General features: G+C 41.2%; 2 protein-coding genes across 2 annotated transcripts in view; both read right to left on the bottom strand.

The window, feature by feature from the left end:
* Positions 1 to 21,341, bottom strand: part of CABIN1 (calcineurin binding protein 1) — a gene marked incomplete at both ends in the record, with an annotated part of 92,348 nt that extends 71,007 nt beyond the window's left edge. Inside the window, 23 exons of the mRNA XM_079543682.1 lie at positions 15 to 275; positions 1,633 to 1,894; positions 3,058 to 3,203; positions 3,554 to 3,760; positions 5,007 to 5,168; positions 8,678 to 8,793; positions 9,032 to 9,185; positions 9,942 to 10,178; positions 10,879 to 11,067; positions 11,804 to 11,953; positions 12,426 to 12,613; positions 12,870 to 12,948; positions 13,637 to 13,854; positions 14,227 to 14,363; positions 14,721 to 14,889; positions 15,220 to 15,512; positions 15,928 to 16,077; positions 16,452 to 16,581; positions 17,096 to 17,276; positions 17,540 to 17,674; positions 17,846 to 17,959; positions 18,098 to 18,190; positions 21,333 to 21,341. Of these exons, the coding sequence (XP_079399808.1) occupies positions 15 to 275; positions 1,633 to 1,894; positions 3,058 to 3,203; positions 3,554 to 3,760; positions 5,007 to 5,168; positions 8,678 to 8,793; positions 9,032 to 9,185; positions 9,942 to 10,178; positions 10,879 to 11,067; positions 11,804 to 11,953; positions 12,426 to 12,613; positions 12,870 to 12,948; positions 13,637 to 13,854; positions 14,227 to 14,363; positions 14,721 to 14,889; positions 15,220 to 15,512; positions 15,928 to 16,077; positions 16,452 to 16,581; positions 17,096 to 17,276; positions 17,540 to 17,674; positions 17,846 to 17,959; positions 18,098 to 18,190; positions 21,333 to 21,341 (3,780 nt within the window). The remainder of the gene's footprint in view (positions 1 to 14; positions 276 to 1,632; positions 1,895 to 3,057; positions 3,204 to 3,553; positions 3,761 to 5,006; positions 5,169 to 8,677; positions 8,794 to 9,031; positions 9,186 to 9,941; positions 10,179 to 10,878; positions 11,068 to 11,803; positions 11,954 to 12,425; positions 12,614 to 12,869; positions 12,949 to 13,636; positions 13,855 to 14,226; positions 14,364 to 14,720; positions 14,890 to 15,219; positions 15,513 to 15,927; positions 16,078 to 16,451; positions 16,582 to 17,095; positions 17,277 to 17,539; positions 17,675 to 17,845; positions 17,960 to 18,097; positions 18,191 to 21,332) is intronic.
* Positions 21,342 to 22,984: 1,643 nt separating this feature from the next.
* DDT (D-dopachrome tautomerase) lies at positions 22,985 to 23,983 on the bottom strand (the record flags this gene model as incomplete). The annotated part of the gene is made up of 3 exons (XM_079544055.1): positions 22,985 to 23,057; positions 23,627 to 23,802; positions 23,876 to 23,983. The coding sequence occupies 3 exons, from the start codon at positions 23,981 to 23,983 to the stop codon at positions 22,985 to 22,987; spliced, it is 357 nt and encodes a 118-aa protein (XP_079400181.1).
* Between the last annotated feature and the right edge of the window lie 154 nt (positions 23,984 to 24,137).

The following is a 24,137-nucleotide window of genomic DNA, read 5'->3' as shown; positions in this document are numbered from 1 at the left end:
CTTTCTCCTTTTACCTCCAGCGCCTCCATGGCAAGTTCTGGTGGATTATGGTAGTGAATCTTCTTTGGATATCGGGCAGCCTCCTCGTGCAGGTAATGACCTGCCTGCTTGTAATGAAGCAGATAGACAACAGGAGGCTGTTTCTGTTTCTCAGCAATCTTTCCCAGCATGTAGTGAATAAGCCACTCCTCTTCGTCGCCGTCCCCCTCGCAGCGAGATGCTGATGTGAAGCACAGCTTGGCTGTCTCCAACATGCTGTCTCGACGTTCTTCCATCTGAGATGGAATCAAGCATTGAGAAATACATCAGTTCACAGTAGCTACAATGAAAAATGCTAAAAAAAAACCACTCCTGCTCAGAAAAGTTCAAAGATGAGGAACATTATTTAAAGCATTTTCAAGCTCTTGCGTACGAGAAACTCAATCTTGAAAAATACGTATTCCTGGAAGGAAGATTCTATTGTTCAAACTTATTTTTTAATATAACAGAGCTCTTGTTAAAAAAAAAAAAAAAAAAAAAAAGGCACTTTTTAATTCAAGTAGTGCTAAATAAACATTCTGATTTAATGCACAACTTCAGATGGTTGGTCTGCATTGTACTTTTTATCTGACAACATCAAATAACTTCAGCACTATCCCTGAAAATCTCTAGCAAGCTCCTTGTAGCCAAGAGGCCACGAGACAGTAAGAGCAAACCTTTAATAGAACACAGACATGAGGCATCATAATTTTCTGAGTAGTTTTGAAGCTTTTATGATGTTATTAACAAATAACCCTTATCTGTATGTATATATGTACTGTTAGATGCCACTGCATGCATAATTACTGGGGGAAAAAAGCCAACCACAACACAACACTTGCCCCCCTTTAGAACATGTGCTCACATCACCTTCTTGTGCACAGGGTCAAAGGCCATATAAGCAGCTACAAGGAGTGCAACTCTAACAGTTACACCTGCAGCTGAGATGCAAGACCCATCACTGCTGTGAATACACTGTCCTGGTAAGTAAGTATGCAGTGCCACTCTCTGCAGTTCAACCACTAGTAAGTTTCACAGCACAACAGTCACTCAGTAGCAGTGTTTCTTTTCCACTCTGTTCCCACACATTCTGAGCTACATAATATTTGTGAGTCAGAATAATTAAATCAGAAATTCGGTTTACTGGTCCAAAAAGACAGGCAAAACATTTCTCCTTGCAACTCCATCAAGGTCAGAAAGAGTATTTTGCAATTGCTCATTACTAATGAATTCCTAGCAACTTTTCACTACTTAAACACATACACTTTTCACTTTTTCCTGGGAAAGTTGCACGACACTTACAGAAAGGTAAGGAAAACTTAACTCACCTTTCCCAAAGGCTGTGTAATCTTTTAAAGACAATTCACAGATTGGGCTCAAAATAATTTTATACAGAAAGAAAAACAAAACAACAAAAAGCAGAAACCCCAAACTCTTTAAACAGCGCTTGATGCCAACTGCTTTTATGAATGAAAATTAGAATTTCCAATATTACTAACATTCAGGCCAGTAGGGAGCTACTAAATGCTGCAGCATGTGAATATTGAAGTTATTGTGTCAGGAAAGGCCATTTAAAAGATTTACAAGTCCCCACTACACTACGTTAAGTCTCACCTGCTGCACAACTTCAGGAGGCAGTTCTGATTTCCACTGCTTAAGCTGTCGAGATGCAAAAGAATGCAGGGCATAAGAAATGGTGCCATATTCTATCCACAGGGAGAGGTTAGAGCTGTCGATCTCGAGGGCTCGCTTGAAGCAATTCAGGACAGGAGTAGAGTGCTTCCAGATGGGGCCATCACTTTTCAGTTCGTTAGAGTTCAACTTGTCCTGAATACGACTTGCTCGAGCCAGAGCCATGCCTGCCCATGAATCAAACCTAGGGAAGCAAGAAAATAAGGTATCAACAACCTCCTCACACGCACTGCGCTGAATGGCAAAGCCATCACAGCCAGCAGCCATTCAGACATTTTGAGTTGTTGGACTGAACTGTGAACAGCTTTTATCATCACAACTATTTCCAACGTAAATATCACAAAGAACAAATTCATACTGAGAAATTTCAATAATTCAGAAAGATTGCTTTCTGAAGTAAACATTCAGTAACCTGCATTTCTTATATTACTGACAACTGTCACAATAGATTCCCTATCACATAACTTCAAATTAACATCTGAGGTTCGTGGTTCTGCAATGTTTATTTTTTTCCACCACGATTCTAACACTGAAGGAATAAATCACAACATTCTCACAATTTTGCTTATTAATTTCTTGCTAATTTGAAAGCTCATTTTTGGGTCAACAGACCTCAACAGAGACATCCCTGAGGGGAATGGAGAGGGAACCATAATACAGACATCTTAAGGAACAGTATCTAAAATGACCAGGGCAAAAATAGTATGCTACCACACAAAGCATCTTATTCTGAACAACAAAAAGTCACAGAAAAAAGTCAAAATGCACTCCCATTTATTTGTGACATCTACAAAACTCCAGAGAAATGTGTTGGATTTTTTGTTTTGTAATTTATCAAGTTGCAAGCTGAAGTTCTAGCAATCTCCCAACCAGTTCCCAGACCAGAAGATTCATCACCATTAAACCATGTCTATTTCCCCTACAGACTTCACATGTAAAATTGCTCTGTGCCCTCACCTTCCCTCTTGTCTCTGTTACCTGACTGAACTTAGAAACAGTCCTCTTAAGTAATTTAAACTGAGTTTTTGTCATTTAAATTGGTCTACAATGGGAACTGAAATGATAGCTGACATGCAATAGGCAAGCCCTAAGATTTAATCAATTTTTAACATGAAATTGCTTAATCTCGGTGGTATTTCAGTAAGTTTGATGCCATTAAGAAACAGATTTAGTTTAAACATCACCTAAGTATCATACTTAAGCATGGCAAATAAAAGAGGTCAACAGAGAGCAGGGTTGCTTGCTTTTAACTCCTGAAACAAACACAAAGTTTCTTTTTTATGCTTTCCTAATACTGAAATAAATGAAAAGAATGAATATCATGCAGCAGGATTCAACAATACCGACCTGTTTGGGCAAATGCAAATGTCATGCATGTAAAATTTGATGGCCTTGGACTGTTCCTTATTCTTGAAGTGGTAGTCTGCCAGAAGGTAATACAACTCAGTCACCACTGGTGGAGAATAGTCTGCACCATCTGGGAGAGATGGCGCCTGGAGATGATAAATTAATAATAAAGATTAATAAAATGTCCATATTAAATGAGCTGAACTTCTGCTTCTTCCTTACAGTGAAAGTAGTCTTTCCATCACATGAAGGTACTGAATATGAAAACAGTGAAAATATTCCACAGATTTACAGAGCACTTACATGTCACATGGACTCCATTTAACCAATATTAAATTTCAAGACCGGAAGCTTTGGAGGTGTCTGATTTCACTTAAATGCAATTATCTAAGGAAATCCAGCATTATTTAATAAATCGTTCCCTTAACTATCTGAAAATCAACACCAAAATAACACTGCAGTAATTTAATCCTGTTTTTATAGCAACTCATTATACCTTGCTGCACGTTCCTTCGATGTAGGCAGACACAGCATCCAGGCTCAGCATAGGTTTGTCTGTTCGAGGAACAATGGTAGCAGTCTTCTTTAAAAGGTTGGCCAAGTCAGCAGAAACGGTGCTGGTTTTGTAACTGTCAAATTCTGGAAGAGTTTTAGGCTTAAAATATTCAAACATGAACAAGGCATCTTCCCACGTGAGATCCACCTGAAGAGGGAGGAGAAGAGAGGGGGAAAAACGATCTCAAATTCCAAAATCATTGTCTACTAACAGGGAGCTTATATGACTTCTCCAGTTACCAAACAGTAAGAGTTACTCTAGAAGGACTCAAATCGTGACTCCCCTGTGGCAGGGGGTTGGAACTAGATATCTTTAAGTTCCCTCCAGCCTAAACCATTCTATGATTCTACAATTAAACCTCCCTACAATTAAATCACTACTAATACCTGGTGCTCTCAAGTACATCATTGCTGCTTCACAATTAAAGGACTAACATTTATTTGCAACTCAGTGTATGCCACTGAAAAATAAAGTCACTCCACTTGTTTAGACAAACTATTATTTTTATTAATACAGTTCTCTCCTGTTAGACCAAGCTTTTTCCTTCTATTGTTCAACTTATTCCTTACAGTAAATTTTGCCTTTGTACATGAAGCTGTACTACTAAAAACTCCATTTTCTTTTTAACAACTTCAGCGAGAACGTCTTCAAACAGATGTAAAAATGTAACTTTTATTTCTAATTTTATGCTCACTTACGTTTGGTAACCATAAATTCATCTGGAGGTTTATAAGCAAAAAATCAGTGTTTCAGGCGGAGGACTGATATCTCAATTTTTCTGTCCTTTCTTTAACATTATAACCCTTTTCATGTGGCACTCAGCAGTTTTTCTTCTCTCAAATTCAACTGAATCTCGCATATTTCTGATACACAGCTAATAGATATTCTCCATCATGGATTTCACAAAATAAGTTGTATTTTTAACAGTACCACTTTTCATTAGCAGCAAGGTTGGCTGCTAAAGTTTTTCTTCTTATAAGCTGACATTTTCATTTTCCTCTCTACACTTCTCAACCTCAAACTTCTCCTTCTCTGTTGAAAACAGGAAAGGCATGGCTCAATAAAAATCAGTTTGTCAGTACTTTCAAAACAGCAAATTACTGTGAGACAACGCCAGCATTTCATTTCAAACACGACTCTTTGTAATCAAGTCTACTACTTTTTTTTTTTAAAAAGGAAAGTTTGTTTTCTACAATATGCAAGATACGGAAGTTTTAGGAGGGGAGAGGAAAGTAAAAATAATAAATTTATATACACACACACATATATACATATACACGTACAAAAAAGATTTTATATTATGTAAGTATCTTAAGGTACATTAACACCAAAGAAGGCTGCATCTTCCAGCACCACAGAAAGTTTCACTGACATTAAGCCATACAGAACTTACCTGCTGTACTGAATGTTCTTCTAGATACCTTGCTTTGCTTTTTTTGCTAGGAAAACCATATAAACAATAAAAACATTGCTCCAAAGCTGTTTCCAGCTCTTCTTTGTATGGGTGAGTATCTTCAGAGGTGGATGCTGCAAGTTCTTTTTCGAGTACCTGCACCTACAACATCACAAGTATCAATGAAAATGTGATCTAAGATCTGAAGCTTGTATTAAGTTACCTGGTTGTCTGGAGTTATGTGCTAAAAACAGCCTAAGAAACCCGTTTCTCCCAAAACACAATCAAATATTCCCTGTATTTCTACAATCTAGTCTCACACAAGTAATTTAAATGGCACTGTAACTGTGAGAAAAGTGCTTTCACTGTTCTCTACATTAATTCTTGAACGCTATTTTCAGTCAAGAAACTAGTTATCAACTTAATGTTTTAGACTTAGTTAAGATTGTTCAGTTTCCCATTACACATCAAGTTGCTTTGGTGAATACGAACACTACAGTTTGTCAGTGCTGTGAATAAGCCAGGCTACCACAAGGAGAAGGCTCCAATGCACAGACATCAGTGTCTTCTGCACGAAATTCTGCAGTCAAAAATTGAAAATGTAAGATGTTCCATCCATCTGCAACCCCTAGAAAAGATCTCACTACTTCCACAGTACTTCTAGAAGAGGTGTTTTGTATGGTTGGGTTGTTGTTGTTTTTTGAGCCAAAACTCTGAGAAGTAAGGGTAGTGCATTAGAGCAAGGCTAATTCTTAGAAGATGCTTCAATGACATTTTGAGCATCAGCAATCACCTTCTAGTCACAGCAGTCTCCTTATTTCCACTACTTTCCCTGCAAGGACTTGTGAGCAGCTTTTGAAATTTAAGAAAGCGTAGATAAGTGGGAAGGAAGATGCAAAGCCCACAGGACAACAAAAGCCTGATGTTCCTGCTGCTGCAAACAAAATCACATCTAACACCCCTAACAGAATTATCACTTGAAGAGTGTTCAAAACAACCTCCTGCATTCTTGTGTGCCTTTTAGCAGTACCCCAGAATATTTTTTAGTAACAAAGGAATTAACTATGTATTAATGTATTTTCTTGCATATCTTCTTCACTATATGTAATAAAATGTTTTTCAGCACATCCAGAAGATGAATATCAGTCTATAAGACACATTTCTATTCAGCATTCTTGAAGCTGTCACTCCAAATAATTTGTTCCATTCCATTTTTCCTTTCTTTATCCTTCCAAAACATTGTTTCTGAAAGCTGAATATCTGTGCTAAATAATGCTATTTCATTCTTTAGTTTAAAAAGTGGGCAGCCCTAAGAATGAAAACTGAAGATCTCATTCAAGGTACTCTATGACATTAGCGAAGATCCAGTGGTAAATAAATTTGCAGCTCTCAATTATCTGTAGTTTGTCCAGGCTCACAGGGCATGCATCAGATGGACCAGGCTGTGGATACAGGCACACCGTACAGTTTAGATTTGGCACTTTGGAGTACTGCAGCTGCACAGCACTTAGGGCAAACCTGAGCCTGGAAATAGGTTAGCTATTTGCATGAAGCACAGTGCCTGAGCTGAGAAGCCCGCTGGACCCAAAGGCAGATGCATGCACAGGCAGCTCAGGTCTAACAGCATTATGCTCCTAATTCCAGGGAGACAGAGCAGAGAAGGCTGCAGAGATAAGCTAACAGCACCACACTGAACTGGCCTCAGCTCCAGCACTGTTCATTAGCTCCAGCCCTGCCGGGGAGATCTCACTCTGCAGAACCCCTCAGGCTTTCCACACCACCCTTCCCAGCTGTCTAAATTACTGGCCTGGCCACGCTGCTGCTCAGACACAGAGGCAGATGGAGTCTGGCACTGAGCTGCAGTTAATAAGCTCCAGGGAGTGCCAAGAAGGGAAATGAAGAGATTCCCGAGTGGCTCAATGCAGAACTAATCACCATTTTCTCGTGGCTGAAGGTAATAAGCCTCAACGAAGTCGAGCTGAATCTGTGAAGTGCCACTGAAATATCCCTGTACAGCACTGCCCACTGAACACCACAGCACTGTATTATTTGGGTTCTGCCAACAGCCAGGGTAACCCAGGCTGCCAGTACTCTGGGCAGCAAAAAGCTGACTGCAATTCAATTTCTGTGCCGAGGGAAAAAGGAAATCGCAACATGTTTAGAAATATCCTACTTCAGCCATGGGGAATTTCTCAAGGAATTATCCTGAAAAGGTCAACAGAGAGCGGGTAACTCCTTTCCTCTAATAATGCTACTGCCCAGACACACACTGCTGGAGCATATTAGATTTTATAACACACTCATCTGAATAACAGAGCAAAGAACAGCCTTGAGACACAGGGAGAAGGACTGAAGCAGCTCTTCATTATCATCTTTGTTCAGTAGATCAGCTCTGTAAATATAAGCTGAAGTTACATTTAGCTCATAACATAAAAGCAACTGAAGTACTACCTGTTTCAGTCTGCAGTATAAACCCAAGGCAGGTACAATCAAAATACCCAAATTTAGCAACAGCAGAACAGTGACAAACATCACAGCTCCAGGACCAAATCCAGGTAACAGCACTGTGAGGGATCAGCAACATCCCAGATGCCTAACTGGGGACAGATCATGTCCTAGAAATCTTTAACAGTTTAGAAGAAATAAATAACTAAGTTTAACTGCAAAATTCAAAACTGAATTTTCATTTAAAGACACTCTAAAATGCCAGATAGTATTTATCTATAACGGAAACCACGCAACCTTTAAGTAACACTTGGCAAATTCTGTTCCGTGAATTGAGCAGCTATATATCTAGTCCAAAACTTTTTTAGAATCACTAAGATGAAAGTGGAATCCCATTAGATTACATGTTTGCAGATGTAACACCACAGTTTTTTCAGTTTGTGAATGATGCACAGTGCTATGGGATTGCTTGTCATTCTTCCTTCTCCTCCAAATCCTAGGAGCAGAATAAAATAACAGTGCAAGAAGCAAAACAGGAGAAGTGGAAGATAGCAATTACTCTTCTCAGTGAGAAGACCAAAGAAGAATGGGAATTATGACAGGAAATAATCTGCTCAAGTTTATTCTCAGTTTTATACCAACACTCAAGAGTACATGCCTATTACTTGCCAGATTTTAGAGAATTAAATGGATAATTAACTTTTTTATTCTAACACCAAGGTACGCCGCCACTTTTCTTACGTGTGCTGTTCTTTGTTATTCTTTAACACAAAGTTCTCACAATTAAGACTTTTGAATATTACTTTGCTTACTGAACACAAGTGAGCATGATTCTTGACCTGCCTTTTTGTGAAGAAATCACTGAAACATACTGCTAGCAGGCTAAGTACTCAGTATAATCACTTCATGGTTCTCCAGGCATGGCAGACCATTTACTAGCTTAGTACAAAGGTGGTTACCCAAAGCCAGCTCCTGTCTGACAAGAAGTGCTGTTTAGAAAGGAGAACAAAGGAAAGGGGAATGCAAAAAGCAAACCTTCACTATTCAGACTTCGTTGACTCAAAGGCTGATCTGCTTTGCAGAAGAAAAGCGGACTCAGCAGCGCATTGTAACATGAAGACATTACCCATGCAATCATCTAATAAACTGTTTTGAGATGGCTGTTGCCCATATGAATTTCAGAGGGTTGGGGTTTTTTTTCCATACTGTACAATGCTAACACTTACATAGAACTTGAGAAGAGCACCATCTGAGTTGCAGCACCAGGATCTTCTTCCCAAATACTCATGAGCAGTGTTCAGCAGCATCAGTGAAGAAGGCAGCATAGGAGTATCAGGATTCACTAGAAGAAAGGAGTTGGCAAATATTTTAGTCGTACAGAACTGAGTTAACTTCAACCACTGCATCTGGTGCAAAAAAATAAAAGTTGCCTCTGGGAGAAGAATGTCGTATCTGCATATCCATCTACTCCCTTCAGTCAGCAGATGAGATGACAAACATAAGTAATTTTTATTTATATTCCACAGTAAGATGGAAAGAAGTTCAGCTCCAACACATAGAAGTGAATTTTAAAACATTACCTCCTTCTCCCTGGTTCTGCTGCTGCTGGCAGCAAAGGGATCGAAAAGCATCTTCTTCATGCTGGATGATCCTGTGTAGGATGATCCACGGAAGAACTGAGGAGACATACGGTTCTTTGGGTTCTTCCTGGACTGCCATGCTGCAGTCTATGATCTAAGTAAGAAACAGGAGTTACACACACAAAAAAATACAGATTAAGAGTCAGGAGTCAATCTTTAATGAACAACCTGAAGCTAATAATGCATTCTACCCTATAGGAATAATCCTCAATTAAGCTTCAGCTTCTCACAGTGAATAGGGGTAAGAAGTCCTACAAGTAAGATCAGCTGGCATGGGAAAGGGTAGAATAGAATTCCCCAACCATTTTTCTCTTGCATAGCCATTTTCCAACCAGTTATCTCTCTGTTAATAACACATTCAGACTTTTCAAAGTGAATAAATGTACAGAAGAAAATACAACAACAATAAAGCACAACAACTGGAAAAGACCACTCAGAATCATTAACAGACATGATACTGATAATTTAAGCAAGTAAGAATGACTGACCTGAACAAAGTTACAAAATGCACTCAGCCAGCTGAATAAGTCTTCACATTGTCACCACTGTCACCATTAATTGAGCATAAGAGTTGTCACCATGACAGAGCATAAGAGTTTTGTTCCTTTGGTTATTTTACTACTGTTCTTTAATTCCTTCAGGCAGCTTTGTATTTGAAGGCACCTACTGTTCCTGATTCTAGAAAGGTGCACTTAGTGCCTCTCTAACACGCTGACTTGAAAATTAAAACAGCAATGTTCCTCTTTCCCTCTGCACTAGCAAAACTGTAACTCAAAATACCCCTGTAAACAGGTCAGCCAGCTGTACTCATGTCTGAAGGCCAACACACAGCCACTCTTATCAAGGTTACCTGAATCAGGTTGGTTGTTAATCGAACCAGGCTTGGTGTTACGGAAGATTCTTTCAGGATGCTGTTGTCTGATGATAATGAACTATCTATTCCTATGAGCAGCTGTGTTACTGTAGCAACCCACTCTTCTTTAGCAGAGGCTGCCGTCATATTCATCATCTGCTGACTTGCTTCATTCAAGGCAACTTCTGAGCATTCAAAGCATTGCCTGTAATCTTGCAGCTTGAGCAAAGAGTCCTAGAGAATGTAAATATAAGGAAAAAGGGTATATTCTTAAAAAAAATAAACTGAATTCAGCAGAAGGCGGCTGTACACATTATACAGATAAGACAATTTGTTACACTTAGTTGAAGTAAACACCTTTACATGTGACATTAAAAGACAACAGGAGGTGTCCAGATCTTAGATGACAAATATACAGCAGAACATAAATTTCAAAAAATCATTACTGATTTTCTACTTGAATAAGAGAGGCATGAAATACACATTTCCAAGAATACGATACTTACAGGTTTAATAAATTCTGCCCATATGCAGCTTATATTCTTGTGCTACCTCATAATTACTCCATAAATGTCAGAACAGCAACTACAAGGCCAGTACTACAGCAACACCCTCCTGCTTCTTTATACTCAAGTTCAGGTAAATGAGATTGCAAAGAAGCTGTCAGATTTGGCTCATTCCAGCTAAAACAGCGTCAGTCTTTCTTGTGATTATTTTTCCCCAAGCAGAAAACCTGACTGCTCCAACCACAGCTGAGGTGATCTGTACACATTTTCAATATTATGTGGACTACAGATGCAGCTGTTATACTGGATCTATCTACCAACAGTTTGTCATTCATGCAGGACAGGTACACTACACCATGAAATCATTCATATGCTAGGTAGCTTTTTCAAAGTTTTGGGTTCAGAACGGCTGTAAATCACCAACAAACCTGTAGGAGAAGCAGCTGTGCCGGTCTCTCCGGTATGGATGTCACAAATTCCAGATGTTTGACTCTTCCACTAAAGCATAACGTGGGGCGGAGCAGATGCACCACTGCAGTATAATCCCCTGCCTCATACAGTCGCTGGATCTCTTCCAAAGACTGGCATCTCTCCAGAGATTTTAGGTTTTTATCAATCTGCAAATATCACACATGGCACAATCCAACCTCCATTTTGTCTTCACATACAAAGGTAGAGGCCTTTCACCTAATGTTTGAGCTATAAAGCTGTGCTAACTCTACAGCTACATCCAGGAATGCAGACCAGGAAGAAAACTCTTAGTACATAACATTTCAGCTGTTCCACATGCTTTTAGTTATCATACGGTATGGAACTGTTGTGTAATAATAAACTTTCTTGCCTCAAACCCCCAAATCATACTTCTGTGCAAGAATGTGTGCATCAGATGGACTTCAAAGTGAAGATGGCACAGCTGCACAAATGCGTTGGAACAGCCACAGAAAGAATGGAAAATTAACATCCTTTTATTCAAATGTGTATGAAAATTACTAAGTGGAAAACACCAACTGCTGAAAAAGGAAACTCATGTAACCATCAGTGGAAGTTATGTTCACACAACAGAAAATAAAACAGTGGTTTAATAATCTACCACTGCACATGCACTGCCTCTAATAGAAAAACCTTTCTATTCTGCATAAAAACAATCTCAAGTTGCACAAAACCAAGAGATCTGAAAGGTCTCTTGAAAAGGAGATGATGGCCATGACTTCATCATTAAACCATGAACCTGTTTCTTTACTCTTAGAAAAATTCTAGGTGAGCTCTTTTGTGATGAAAGCTTATTTCATAGATTGACCTTTAAGAATGAAAGGGGTGAAACAGGGAGAAACATTCCTGCAAACCAATTCTTACCTCTTCTAAAGAGACTATGGAATCAACATGCAGATTAGGTAATCGTATTACGATGCTGCTGTCATCACCAGCTTTACGCTGCATTGTCGTGGAGCTCTGCAGCATTTCAGTGCAAATATCATAGTTTTCAAGTGCCTGTTCCATGTCTCCCTACAGAAGTACAGCAAGGGGAAAAAACAGTAACAAATAGAGTTCTGTCTGCAGAATGGCTTTCCAAAGCACGTATGAAATGTTTAAATTCAGTGTAGGCATTGCCAATGTGATTATTGCACATGAAATCAAATCCAAAGAAAGCAAACCAAAGCAAGCAAATCAAGTATATCTTATCAGTGACCTTTGTAATAGGTAAAACAAACCAGAGAAATCAAATTCAAGTGGAATTCTAAGGATTAATTTGGATTAATTAAAATCCCATTCTTTTAAGAATACAAAAGAGTAATTAGTAGAAATAATTCTTCCATTTATAGTGATCAAAACACTGAGTCAAGAAACATTCCTGTATTCCCCAAAGTGCACGCTTTTAACTGTTTAACTGATTTAATCCTCACACTTAAAATGAGCTGAGAATAACACGACTTTTAATTGCTGAGAAAAGTTTTGTTAAAACAAGAGTAGAACAAACCTGAAGCGCCAGAAAGCGAGCTTTCAGCCAATACACCCGAGTGACAAACTCCATCCAGCCCTCCTCAAATAAATCTCGCTGCGAGGACGCGAACGACAACTGCAGCAGGTCTCCCAAGAAATGAATTCCTGGCAAGTCAGAACCAAACTTTCCATTCACAGAGACAGCAGGGCAATTTCGTGGAGAAACTGTAAATCAATTATGTTTTATCATAAAGTTACCAGCATCCCATGAGAAGAGTCCCACATACCAGTTATTTCCGAAGTACCGATCTGCTCGAAGCCAAATGACGCAGCAGTAATAAGCACCTTTCAGATGTGTGTACAGAGAAAGATATCGGCATATAGAGGAGACAGCTCCAAAAAAATCCAGTGAATTCCTGGAACAGTTTCTTAATTTACCTACAGTATTTTTAGAAGAGAGAAAGAAGCACCTGACTCTCACCTGCAGAGTTCTTCCCTTTTGCCAGCAGCCACTGATCTAATTGCAGTTCCATGCAGGAAAGGCTCATCAACATCATATCCTGCAGAAAAAGTGTGAAGTTGGAAAAAAAGAAGGAAAAAAGGAGGGAGAGAGAGAGAGAAAGAAATTACAAATAGTCATCATTTCCATGACACTGAATACACATTCTAGTCTTACTGGTTTATTAACGCTTGATGAATAAAGTTCAGGAGCAGACTGGAAAGCACCATGGGTGTCTGTCAGGTGGCTTTGTGCAGTAAAGAACATGCTATTTTCTGATTACATTCATAGGAAGAAGGGCTACAAATCCATCTGTAAAATCCATGAGCTTATGAAAACTGTTAAAGGTCTGACAGGGCATGGATCCAGAGGAGCTCGCTGCAGTCTCAAAACCCCCAAATTCATTACATTTATTATAATTTACAGATCAAATTTGAAATAAGCTCAGGGATTAAAGGGAAAAGACAAGCACAAGGACAGTGATTTTAATGGTATAATTACAAAGTAGTGACCTTCTAAATTTTACACAACAAGAAGTTATAAGACATAATTCCATTTGTTAAAAGGGATGTACATATGAAAATACACAGATACACAATAGCACATAACTAGATGTATAAAATGTTGACATCTGATACACAACAACACTGTGTGTGTTTAACTAAAAACAACACAGCACAGTGTTCTGAATTTGTTTTTTCATTTGCAACTAAGTAGAAACACTACTGATACAACCAAAAATACATTACCTTGATATGCTGGTTACTTGAGTCCCTCAGCAATGGATTGGGAAGGCTCGTACTGTGCTTTCTCCAGCTAGTATAGATACTAAGCACAACCTCAGACAAGCCAGGAGGCCACTTCACCAGGAACTTCTGGCTGATGACCTTCAGATATCTCATCATCAGCTCCAAGATGCCACCATTGTTCAGGTTATCCAGCAAGAATTCATGAACATCCTGCTTCTCTAGAAAGCAGATAAAAGCAAAGCTATGCATAACTAAGCTGTGACTTAAAATAAGTTAGTTCTGACAGTGTTTTATGCACTAAGCTCACAAAAGGGCCACACTATCATCCTGTGCTGCAGAGGCAGAATTGAGTTATTGGGCTCTAATGTGTTAAAAAGGCAATTCCATGCAACACAGTGCTTGCATACAGCAATTAACCAGTCCCCAGGACTTCAAAATCACATTACTAATTGGGATAAAAGTATAATTTTATTATGAATATATTCATTTCACATGTGTATCTTTCTTCTATATACAAGACATGGAAATACAGAAAAGCATACAAGACAGAATAACCAACAGTGAAAGAGAAGTTGCAGTGAAATCTTTACCAGATTCCATGAATGTTGTAGAATCAAATGACATTCTATGAGGTCCAACATGTTGGAAATTTTCTTCTTTGATCTCTGACTGCACCTCATAGTTATTGAAAGGGTCCTCCTCCTCCTCTGGATCTAATTTCCTTAATCTGTGTTGAAAGGGGGACAAAAACACTGTACCAACAAAATCCTCATTCCTTCCTTCACTCTGAAGTCAAATCTAAGCATGGCACGTTGTACACAGCTTAACAGTGAAAGCACAGCAACTGAAGCACGCTCACGGATTAAGTACTTGCAAGTTCTGTCGAAACCAAGACCGCCCTGTTTGCTGATCTTCACAATCTGACATCTGCACTGTCTTCTGTCTCACCTTACCAGAAAATTTCTCATTTTTAAATTAGTTTTCAATAGCTTTCATTAAAAACAGTTTTATTACATGTATGAGATTGAAGGAGGTGTGTCCTTCAAAAAAATAATGTGGGAATAGCAGTTTTAAGGTCCTGTACCTGGAAGGAAGGAATTTCACCAACAGCTCTTGAAAGTCAACCTTCTCTTCTTTCTTACACTTGGTGTTCCGGACTCTGGCAGATCTCCTTTTTGCTGTTTCACCACTGTCTTCTGTAATTCTTCTTCGCTTCACCCCTTTCTTGGATTTATCTCCTGCAGACATATCACCTGAAACCAGAATTTCAAAAAAGAAAAAAAAAAAAAAAAAAAAAAAAAGATACTGACATGTTGAACTATCAAACAAAAAGTGGGAAGTCTTTTTAGGAAAATAATACATATTAATAAAGATAAATACAAAGATGAGTTGTGTCTGCAACCATCTTACTCTAATGAAATACTGAAAAATCGATCATTTTCCTTTTGAACATATCAACATTTTAAAAACACAACCAAATACAAACTGGCTGTAAACTTGCATTAAAAAAGCTGCTCTGAAGCAAGTAGACTGGCTGAAAATTCTGCAGTTGGAAAAATATATTTAATCTTAAACTGAAGTACCTTGCTCACCTACAGCAGCTCCTGGCTCCAATGAATTCTGACTGTGGCTTGGAAAACTGGGTGTCACAGGAGTATAAGCTAACACAGGTTCTGGCATTGTCACCACCGCAGTGGTGCTGACAGGAGTTGGCTGAATGACACTGACAGGAGTTGAGGTGGGAGAAAGAACCAAATGCTGACCGGGGTCTCGGTATTCTGAGAGATCAATTCTCTTTCCCAGACTGGGCCGAGGAGGATCACATGTTGTGAGGTGGTGATACATGGCAAGTAAAGCTTCTCCTAAACACTTCCATCTGCACATGGAAACACAACACTATGAAAATCAACCCTTAATGCCTCAATACAGAGGTACTTAACTTTAAATATCCTTATAACTTGCTGTAAATAAAGAACTACAGTATGTTTAAAAGTTTCCATTATATCAACAGTAAAAAATGTCTAAAATCCTAAACCTACTTTGAAGTTCACAGTCTAGAACAAAAAATCCAATTATACAGCTGGAACGGCTACCAAATCATTCTTAAGATTTTTTAACATCAGTCTGAAATGTTAAAGACTGAAAATTGACACATTTACAATAAAATCATAAACAGACCAAACAAAAACTGAAAATACAAAAGCATTTGGACAAAAAACAAACCTAAACAACACAACTGCCAGCATAAGTAGCTTCAGATAAACGTGTTACAAACAGAAAATACGACATACGTGAAGAAGGGAATTGGCTGGATCAGCTTGAGGTCTGGCTCTCTCTCTTGCACCAGCAAAGCCTGTCTTTTCTTACGTAGCTCCAGTGCTTCATCTATGATTCTTCCCGTTTCAGCTGCACTCACATTTACGTTATGGATAGACATGTCACTGGAAAGTATTAAGAAACAAAGACAAAGGTTTGTTTGCTTTTTTCAGGTCTGGATCTATATTTTTCTGCAGTGTAATATGAAGTGTTAAAACAAGCATCCAAATAACCCAGTTTTGCAAACTTTACAGCACACTTACAGAAGTGTTTCACCATCAAAAATAATTGCTCACTTAAAAATTGAACGATAAATGGAGATTGTCCTACTCTGTTTTTCAAATACTGAGGAATGAAAGGAAAACAGAAGGTGCTGTTTTCTTTCTTGAAGAGGGATTGATTTAAAAAAAAAAAAACAACACACAAAAAACTCAAAGTGTGGGATTACAAAAGAGAGTTGACATTCCAAATGCAGTATAGGCTACAAGATAACATTCACCATTTGAGGAACATCCTTAAGGAATCTTTCCGGAGGAGAGGCTGCTCCTCAAAGATCTTCTCTTTCAGAACCAATCCTTTGCTGTAGAGACAATCCTTCTCCAAGGCTTTGCAGATAAAGTACAAACATGCTGACAGAGAAATACAATTTGAATGGTCAATCACTACTCTCACCATGCACTACTTTCATATTATTGCCTTAATTTCAGATTCCACTGCTGCAACCGACAACGAATCCCAGCAGCTTTTGCTCATATGGGCAATTACATCAATAAAATTAGGATCATTACAGTGGACAAACCGATGGGACTCAACAGACTCAACATTTCTGCCATCTTGCAACTTTTCTCCTAAACACCATTTGAATCAGTTAATTCACTGGACATTGCTCAAAGGTAAAATGCTTAAATATTTTAACATCAAAAGCAGAGACCCAACATCAATATGCAGATCGATTCATAGTTCTTGACAAAGACTGCACTGGGCATTTATTTTTAGGGTAATTAGAACAGATACAAATCATCAAAAATTCATCACGAAGTAAAAATCTCCATCACACCCTAATCTACCATCATCTCATTATTTTTTAATATGAAATTACACATTTATTGAGTTTTTTCTTTAAAGGTCTACTACTGTACTTACTTGGGTAGTCACTAAGTGTGTACAAGATAGTGATAAGGTTATCTAAACAAGGCCAGTGGTCAGGGTTACACCTGAGACCTTCTTCAAAAGCATGACGAGCCAAAGGCAGGCGGATGAGTTTTATTGCCACACGACCAATTTTATACCACAGGTTGACATCAGTAGAGTCTAGCATTACAGCCTGGAAAGCAAAACAATGTTACTCACATTTCAGACATGCATATCTGCTTGTTTACAGAGATTACAGCTGCTTTAATTTTTAAGTGAGACACAAGTGGCTTAGGGACTAACAGTGGCCATAAAACATCAGAAAGCACAAAGCACCCAGACACACACACACAAAGGTTTGCTGAAAAGTGATCAGCTGTATTTCAGCAAATTGATGCAAACATTGAAACTCCAGTTTGTCTCCAGTCTCCAGTGAGACTTTCAGCTGCGCTGTACCTCCAAATAAAACTCCATGGCTGTCTCCAGGTCATCCCGTTGTGCTGCCAGTTGTGCTAGGTTTTTATAGGTGGAATATTTTAACATCAAGCCTGGATGTTTCAGCCCTTCTTTCTCATCACCAGAAAGAACTGCCTGGAAATAGTAATATAAACACAACATGAGAATTAGGAATTAGTTAAGAAAAAAAAGCAGCAAACAACTTGCCAACTGATAACAGTGACATTCTGAATTAGCCAGTAAGACACAAGGTAATACCAATGTAATAAAAAGTTTCTGGAGTTTCATCCCCCAAGGAGCACTGACCTCTCGCAGAAGACGGATCTCGAGCAGCTCATGGTAAGCTTTGGCAGACTCTTCAAAGCGGTCGTGCTTCTGAAGGTCCAAAGCTTTGTGGTACAAAGCAAAAGCTTCTGCTTCCTGTAGTTTAAAGATTCAAAAGATAAGACAGTAACACAACTTTCTTAACAACAAAACAACACAGATGACCGAAAGATAACAAAAGAGGACAAAATTCCTACAAATCACATCTATTAGGAGAATTCTGGATTTACTTACTTGCGCTTCCTTTGTCTGTGTCTTATGACTTTTGAAGGTACCTTCATAGTCATCCTCAATTGTGGAGCTTGCATTCAGTGCAGCGATTCGAATCTAGAATGGCAATTGAGATGGCACAAGAGCTGTTACCTTCATACAGAATCACAGAATGGCCCGGGTTGGAAAGGACCTCAAGGATCACGAATCTCCAACCCCCAGCCACATGCAGGGCCACCAACCTCCCCATTTCATACCAGACCAGGCTGCCCAGGGCCCCATCCAACCTGGCCTTGAACACCTCCAGGGACGGGGCATCCACAGCCTCTCCGGGCAGCTGTTCCAGTACATTTCAGTTTATCTTGCAAACTGGATGTTTTTTATTTTATTTTAACTTTACTTGGCAAATGTGTGAAATGCATATTCCCATATTGTGAAGGTTCTACTTAATCTTAGAAGAGCTGCTGTGAATTTAGGTATCATTAACTGCTAATAAAAATATGGCAAAGCAGTTTTTTCCTTCCAAGTCAGTTAATACAACAGTGAGGACTCCGAGCATCTTGCAAGCAATAGTTCCTCTAGAATGTGCACGTGCAATATGGTTGGTTTTCTCAAAATTTACTTAAGTCTACCAATAGCTGCTCTAGTACCACTTCAAAGCCAACATTCTGATGGTGCCAATTTATTCTTAGTCCTAAGAAGAGGGGAAATTTCCAATTCTATTCTTCCAAAACATCTCAAAATCTGTAAATCCTTACCATGTTCATAAATATTCACTGTCCTTCTCCAGGGTTAGGAGGGTGGGCTAAATGCAAACAGGTCTGGAAAGCAAACAGGGTTAGAACATTTATTCTGACCATAAGAAAAGCATTCAGAAAAAAAATATTTAACGCTTTAATCAAATACCAATAAATTGTCTTACATCATCGTTACTGCCAAGAGACAAGTTGGCTTACCACAGAGGAATGATATTAGAGTGAATATTTACTACCAGCTAAATCAGACTGATAAATGCACAGCAAGTAAGCATTTTTCTCTTTATGTCACTCATTGAACATTATTTAAAAAAAAGAAATCACATCTCTTTCAAGACAGGGAGTCCTTGTTTATTTTGCATATGGAAATAACATATAAACATATGAAGAAATATCACCATATCTTTTTCCTAAAATATCAAACACCAGAGGTACTGGCAGAAAGTGCAGATGTTTCGTTTTCATCTAAATAAACAGAGCTGTATGACCCCAACTCAATTAGATATTTAAAGTGTTTTTAAAGTTCAACTTACAAACACGCCTATTCCATAAATGTGCTCAAGGCTTTTGCTGAATCCACATGGTCTCCTTCAAGGCTGTACAGGAAGTCAACAGGAGAGAGACTGTTAGCAGCAATTTACTTCCGTGGCTGCAGTGCCAAAGAAACTGCAAGCATAGAAAAAGCAGGGGAAACTTTAGCTCTGTTCTTTACTCAAGCACGAATCTTGGAACAGATATGGATAGATGGATCTAAGTTAATGTTGTAGTAACTTGGAATTAAGTTCGTAATTGTACAAAATACCAGAATAAAACAACAACATCAGTTACGTGTAGTTATTACATGTGAGCACATCATCAAACGGTAAAAACATCCATTAAAGCCTCTTGACTTTAAAAACCACACCTCCTTTTTCCCTTAGTAGGCTGCAACGTGAGATGGCAGCTCCCTTGACGATCGTCTGTGACATCTATTGTGTGATTCTCTACTTCAAAACCAGAAACAAAGGGTGTGGTTTGGGCTTCCCCGGCTTTTTTTTTTTTCTCCTTGTTGCTATACTTGGAATCATACGCTGCAAACATACACGCTTTTTTTTTTTTTTTTTTTTTTTTTTTTAAGAAACACTTGGGGTTTGGTGCTTTAAATATTTAAATTTTCTTTCTTTCTTTCTTTCTTTTTTTTTTTTTAAATTCCGTTTTCACCGCATTTCAGCGACATTGGTTTTTACCAAAATGCGGTAACAAAAAGGAGCGGGGACACCCCCTAGCTGCTTGCCAGGATGCCGGGAGCTGGCCGGGGCCGGGCGGGAGCCCACGTCTGCCTGACAGCGGTCTCACAGAAGGGCGGGAGAGGCCGCGCCGCGCCGCGCCAGGCTCACACCGCCCTCACGGCGGGCTGGGCAGGGCCACACTGCGGCCCCTCCACGGGGCCACAGCGGACACAACACTCACCTGGCGGGGCCGCCCCCGGGCTGCCGGCACAGCAGGGCACAGCACTAGGCTCCCGGAGAAGCGGGCTCCCTCAGGCGACAACCGGTTCCCCGGAGACGCGGCCCCACCGGCGGTCTCCACGGCAACCTCCCTCAGGGCCCCGGAGCCCGTCGTCAATAAGGCGGCTTCTCATTGGCTGGACAGGTTTTCCTCAGACAACCAATGGGAGAGCGGGGCGGGGCGGGGCTGAGGTGCCTCAAGGCGGGAAAGCGCTGCTGCGTTGTGAGTCGCGCTACCTGCAGGGCACAGCCAGAGCCAGCGCGGGGGCTTGGAAATTAGTCCAAAATGCAAGCGGGTTGTTGGTATTCCAGGCAGATCCTAGCACTATAAAGAATAATTCTCCTAGTCTTGAAAGCATGAACTTTGTGAGAGAGCTCAGAGCTCGGAGCTCAGAACAAGGCTGTCTGTCAGTGACATAGGCTGCTGCACCACAGCATTGTGCCTACAGATCCCGAAGGTATCGTGGCTTTGTAATAGTTCTCTGACAGCAGTGCCCTTTCGTTTGCTCGGCGTTCCACCAGTCCTCAGCCTTGTGTAAATACACAGAGAGGTGGTTCTCATTTCAAAGCTAAGCAGTGGTTACACAGGCCTCGTATTCAGGTCATTACCTTTGAGTATGTAAACACACTGACACAGTGCTCTGGAACAAACCAGCAGGGAGCAGACCCCATCCCATGGAAGCAGAACCATCTGCATATAGAATGCAGGCAAAGAGGACTTTGTATAGTAATTTGGGGGGGTGGGGGGGGAAGGGTAAAGGTAACACATCTGTTTGACTCCAACTACCAAACATAAAGCCAACAAAAATGTGAGAAAATGTTATAAGCTCTAAAATAATTGCACTAACCAAATCTGAAATCAGTTCGACAGCAGCCAATACTGAGGAAAAGAACCAAAGCTGGGGCACAGGTCAGAAATAGGTTTCTGTAGTGGAAATAAAGACTGCTGCCCTTTCATGGCACAGACGTGCCCTTAAGAAAGGAGCAGTTTGCACAGCAGGATTAAAGGTACATTACCTTCTGCATGTCAGAGATTTCAATCAAGTAGGTCAAGCACCTTTGTATCTCCCTGGCAAAACCAGGGCTGTCTGCCTTCTTCCACACAACAAAATACACTGCAGTTACATGTGTATCTCATGCTCAGTTCACTGTCTATTTCCTATTTCAAAAGCACTCAGTTGGAGATCTGAGAAAAGGCAGGGATCCATGCAGACAGCATCTCTGTCTCCAAGCACTAAGCTAAGAAAAAAAGCCAACAAAGTGACACTCATCAAAACAGGTTTTGATACATTTTATTAATCAGACAGCACGGCTCCCCCTGAGGGGGGATTTTGCAAACACAGAAGATCCTTATGCTGCGTAAGGAATAACCAAATTCAAGTGATAATTAGAAGGGGTATTTTCAACTAGCTTGAGCTCAAGACATTAACAAACAAAAATCTAATCAAGATTATGAAGGAATGGAGACTCTTCAGCCTTGTGTTTAATGGTCTCTACCTCTCAAGGGCATGCAATTAGGTCCTCTTTGCTTCTGTGCCTGGCACCTGACAAAGTCCCAGAGTGGAGGGAAAGGCAGTACGACTTCTCATGTGGAAGGCTGAAATAACATTACTGTGCTTTTGTTTTAGTAAAATACCACGTACATTCCAGTTATAAAGTGATGGAGCATGTAGGTCCTAAAATCCAAAACACTTCAGAGTGAAAGTGCAACAGAAGTTTTAAGGTTTTGAGTGCCATAGGCAGAATGCTGCCTGTGCGCTCAGTCCCTTGTGGACAACTACAGCAGCCCCTCTGCATAGGGCAGGCAGACGAAAAATCAGCAATGGGGCACAGTGAGATGTCTGTCCCTTTCCAAAACTCCCTGTAAGAGTGAAGAAATGCAACCTATTTTGAACGCCAGGGTTAACAGCAGGGATTAAAGGCAGCAGAGGCAGAATTTTCACAACATTTTCCTGTGGCACAGTGCAACTCTTCACTAGCAGCTCCATCCTCTACACACAGCCACCGACACACAAATAGCCAGCCACAAAGATTCCGTGGGCAAACAGAACTCTGTGGGAGCAGCCACCTGCAACTGGCAATGGTAGAGCACAGAGCACAAAATCAGACACGAGCCTTAAATAAACAATGAAATTAATGCATAAGCTTGTCTCCAACAATCACCTCTTTCCAGGAAGGGCTTTTTGGGAGCCTGAAAACAGAATAATTTAAGGAATACTTCCAGTTCTCCTCAGCCAGCCTAGGAGCCACCTCTTGCCACAGAGAAACAGAAAGGAGGATCTTTCTGCACTACAAAACGTGAGGTAATCTGGATAAACTGGAGAACCTCTGCAGTTCTCAGTAAAGCCAAATAAATTCTGGACTTTTGCAAGAAAAGCTTTGTCTCAGCCTGTTAAGCATGGCCATCTCCAGATTGCTAATGGCTGAGGCACCTGCAGAGCCCTTTGTGCTACATGAAAGGCTTCAGACAAGGACTTTGAACTACTTTGCTGGTAATGGTACAGCTGAATGCCCCACTCTTATTGTGCACAGTGTCCAAAAGCAGAAGAGAATCACATAGGTGAAGGTGCAGAACTATTAGAGCTGATTTAAGAGGAAACAAGGTAGATGGAGCAGGCCATCTCTGGGTTTCTTCATTGCTGCTTTGTTCCAAACGGCCGCTTGAGGGGTCACAGGAAAGTCATGACTGTTCTGTTCTTGCCAATCTGCCAGGGCTCCAGCGGGAAAAAGCGAATCATGATCCTTATTGGGTACAAGAGCAAAAGAAAAATATTATTTTAGAATTAATTATAATCCCTTCCCAGTTTGCAACCAACTAGAAAATCTTCCCTAAGCTCTGGCTGGTTCACACAGCGGTGTTAATTGAACAGAAGCAGAGACAAGCCGCGTGTGGGCAGGGTACAAACAGGCGGCAGAGCTCATCTGCACAAACCCCGAAGCAGAATGAACTGCAGCACTGCCCGCAGAGAGACTCCAGCAGTACCCACGTAGCTCATCGCCCAGTCAGGTACTTGTCCTGACAGCAGCCCGGGGCAGCGAACATCCCTACTAGCAGACAGGGGGCAGAGGGGACACGTCTTACCTTCAGGAAGGCCCATTTGCACCGGGTTTGCAGCGATGATCCCAGCCGGAGTCACTGACATGCAGAGCACAGCGGTCCCCACGCCGCTCGCTGAGCGGCCCAGCCGTGTTTTAAGCCGGAGCCGCCCCGGACTCGGCCCCCCCCCCGGAGCCCTTCGCGTCGGCAGCCAAGCTTTGGTAGCCACACCGCCCCCCAGCGGCCGCCCGCAGCCGAACCGGACCGCACTCACCGCTCGGGGCCGAGGCCCAGCTCCGCCGTCAGGAAGTCGAAGAAGCGGGCGCTGTGCCCCTGGTTCTGCTGCGCCGAGCCCAACACGCCGATGGCGGAGACGAGCAGCTGTGCGCAGGGCTCGGCCGAGCCCGACAGCACCATGGGCATCCCGCTGCGCACCGTCACGTGCACCCGCTGCCGGAACACGCGCGGTCACATCGCGGCTTCCCCGGAGCCCCCCGCCCGCCGCCCCCGGCCCCGCGCTCACCTCGGCGGGTTTGCCCAGGATGGTGGCTGTGGCTTCGCACAGCTTTGTGGGCAGCCCCGGCGGCAGCCGCTCGGCCGGCAGGCTGGTCTCCAGCTCCACGAACGGCATGGCCGCCTCCTGCCCGCCGCAGTGCCCCGCTGCCCGGTGCCTCCTCCCGCTCTGCCCGGCGCCTCCTCCCGCTCCGCCCGGCCCTGCTCCGGCCCTCCTCTCCTGCCCTTCGGGCTCAGTGCGAACGGCGGTCGGGCACCGGGCCTTTCTATTC

The sequence above is a fragment of the Tetrao urogallus genome (genome assembly GCF_951394365.1).
Source record: "Tetrao urogallus genome assembly, chromosome: 17".
NCBI lineage: Eukaryota > Metazoa > Chordata > Aves > Galliformes > Phasianidae > Tetrao > Tetrao urogallus.
The sequence above is the reverse complement of the archived record's forward strand: the minus strand, read 5'-3'. Positions and strand labels throughout refer to the sequence as shown.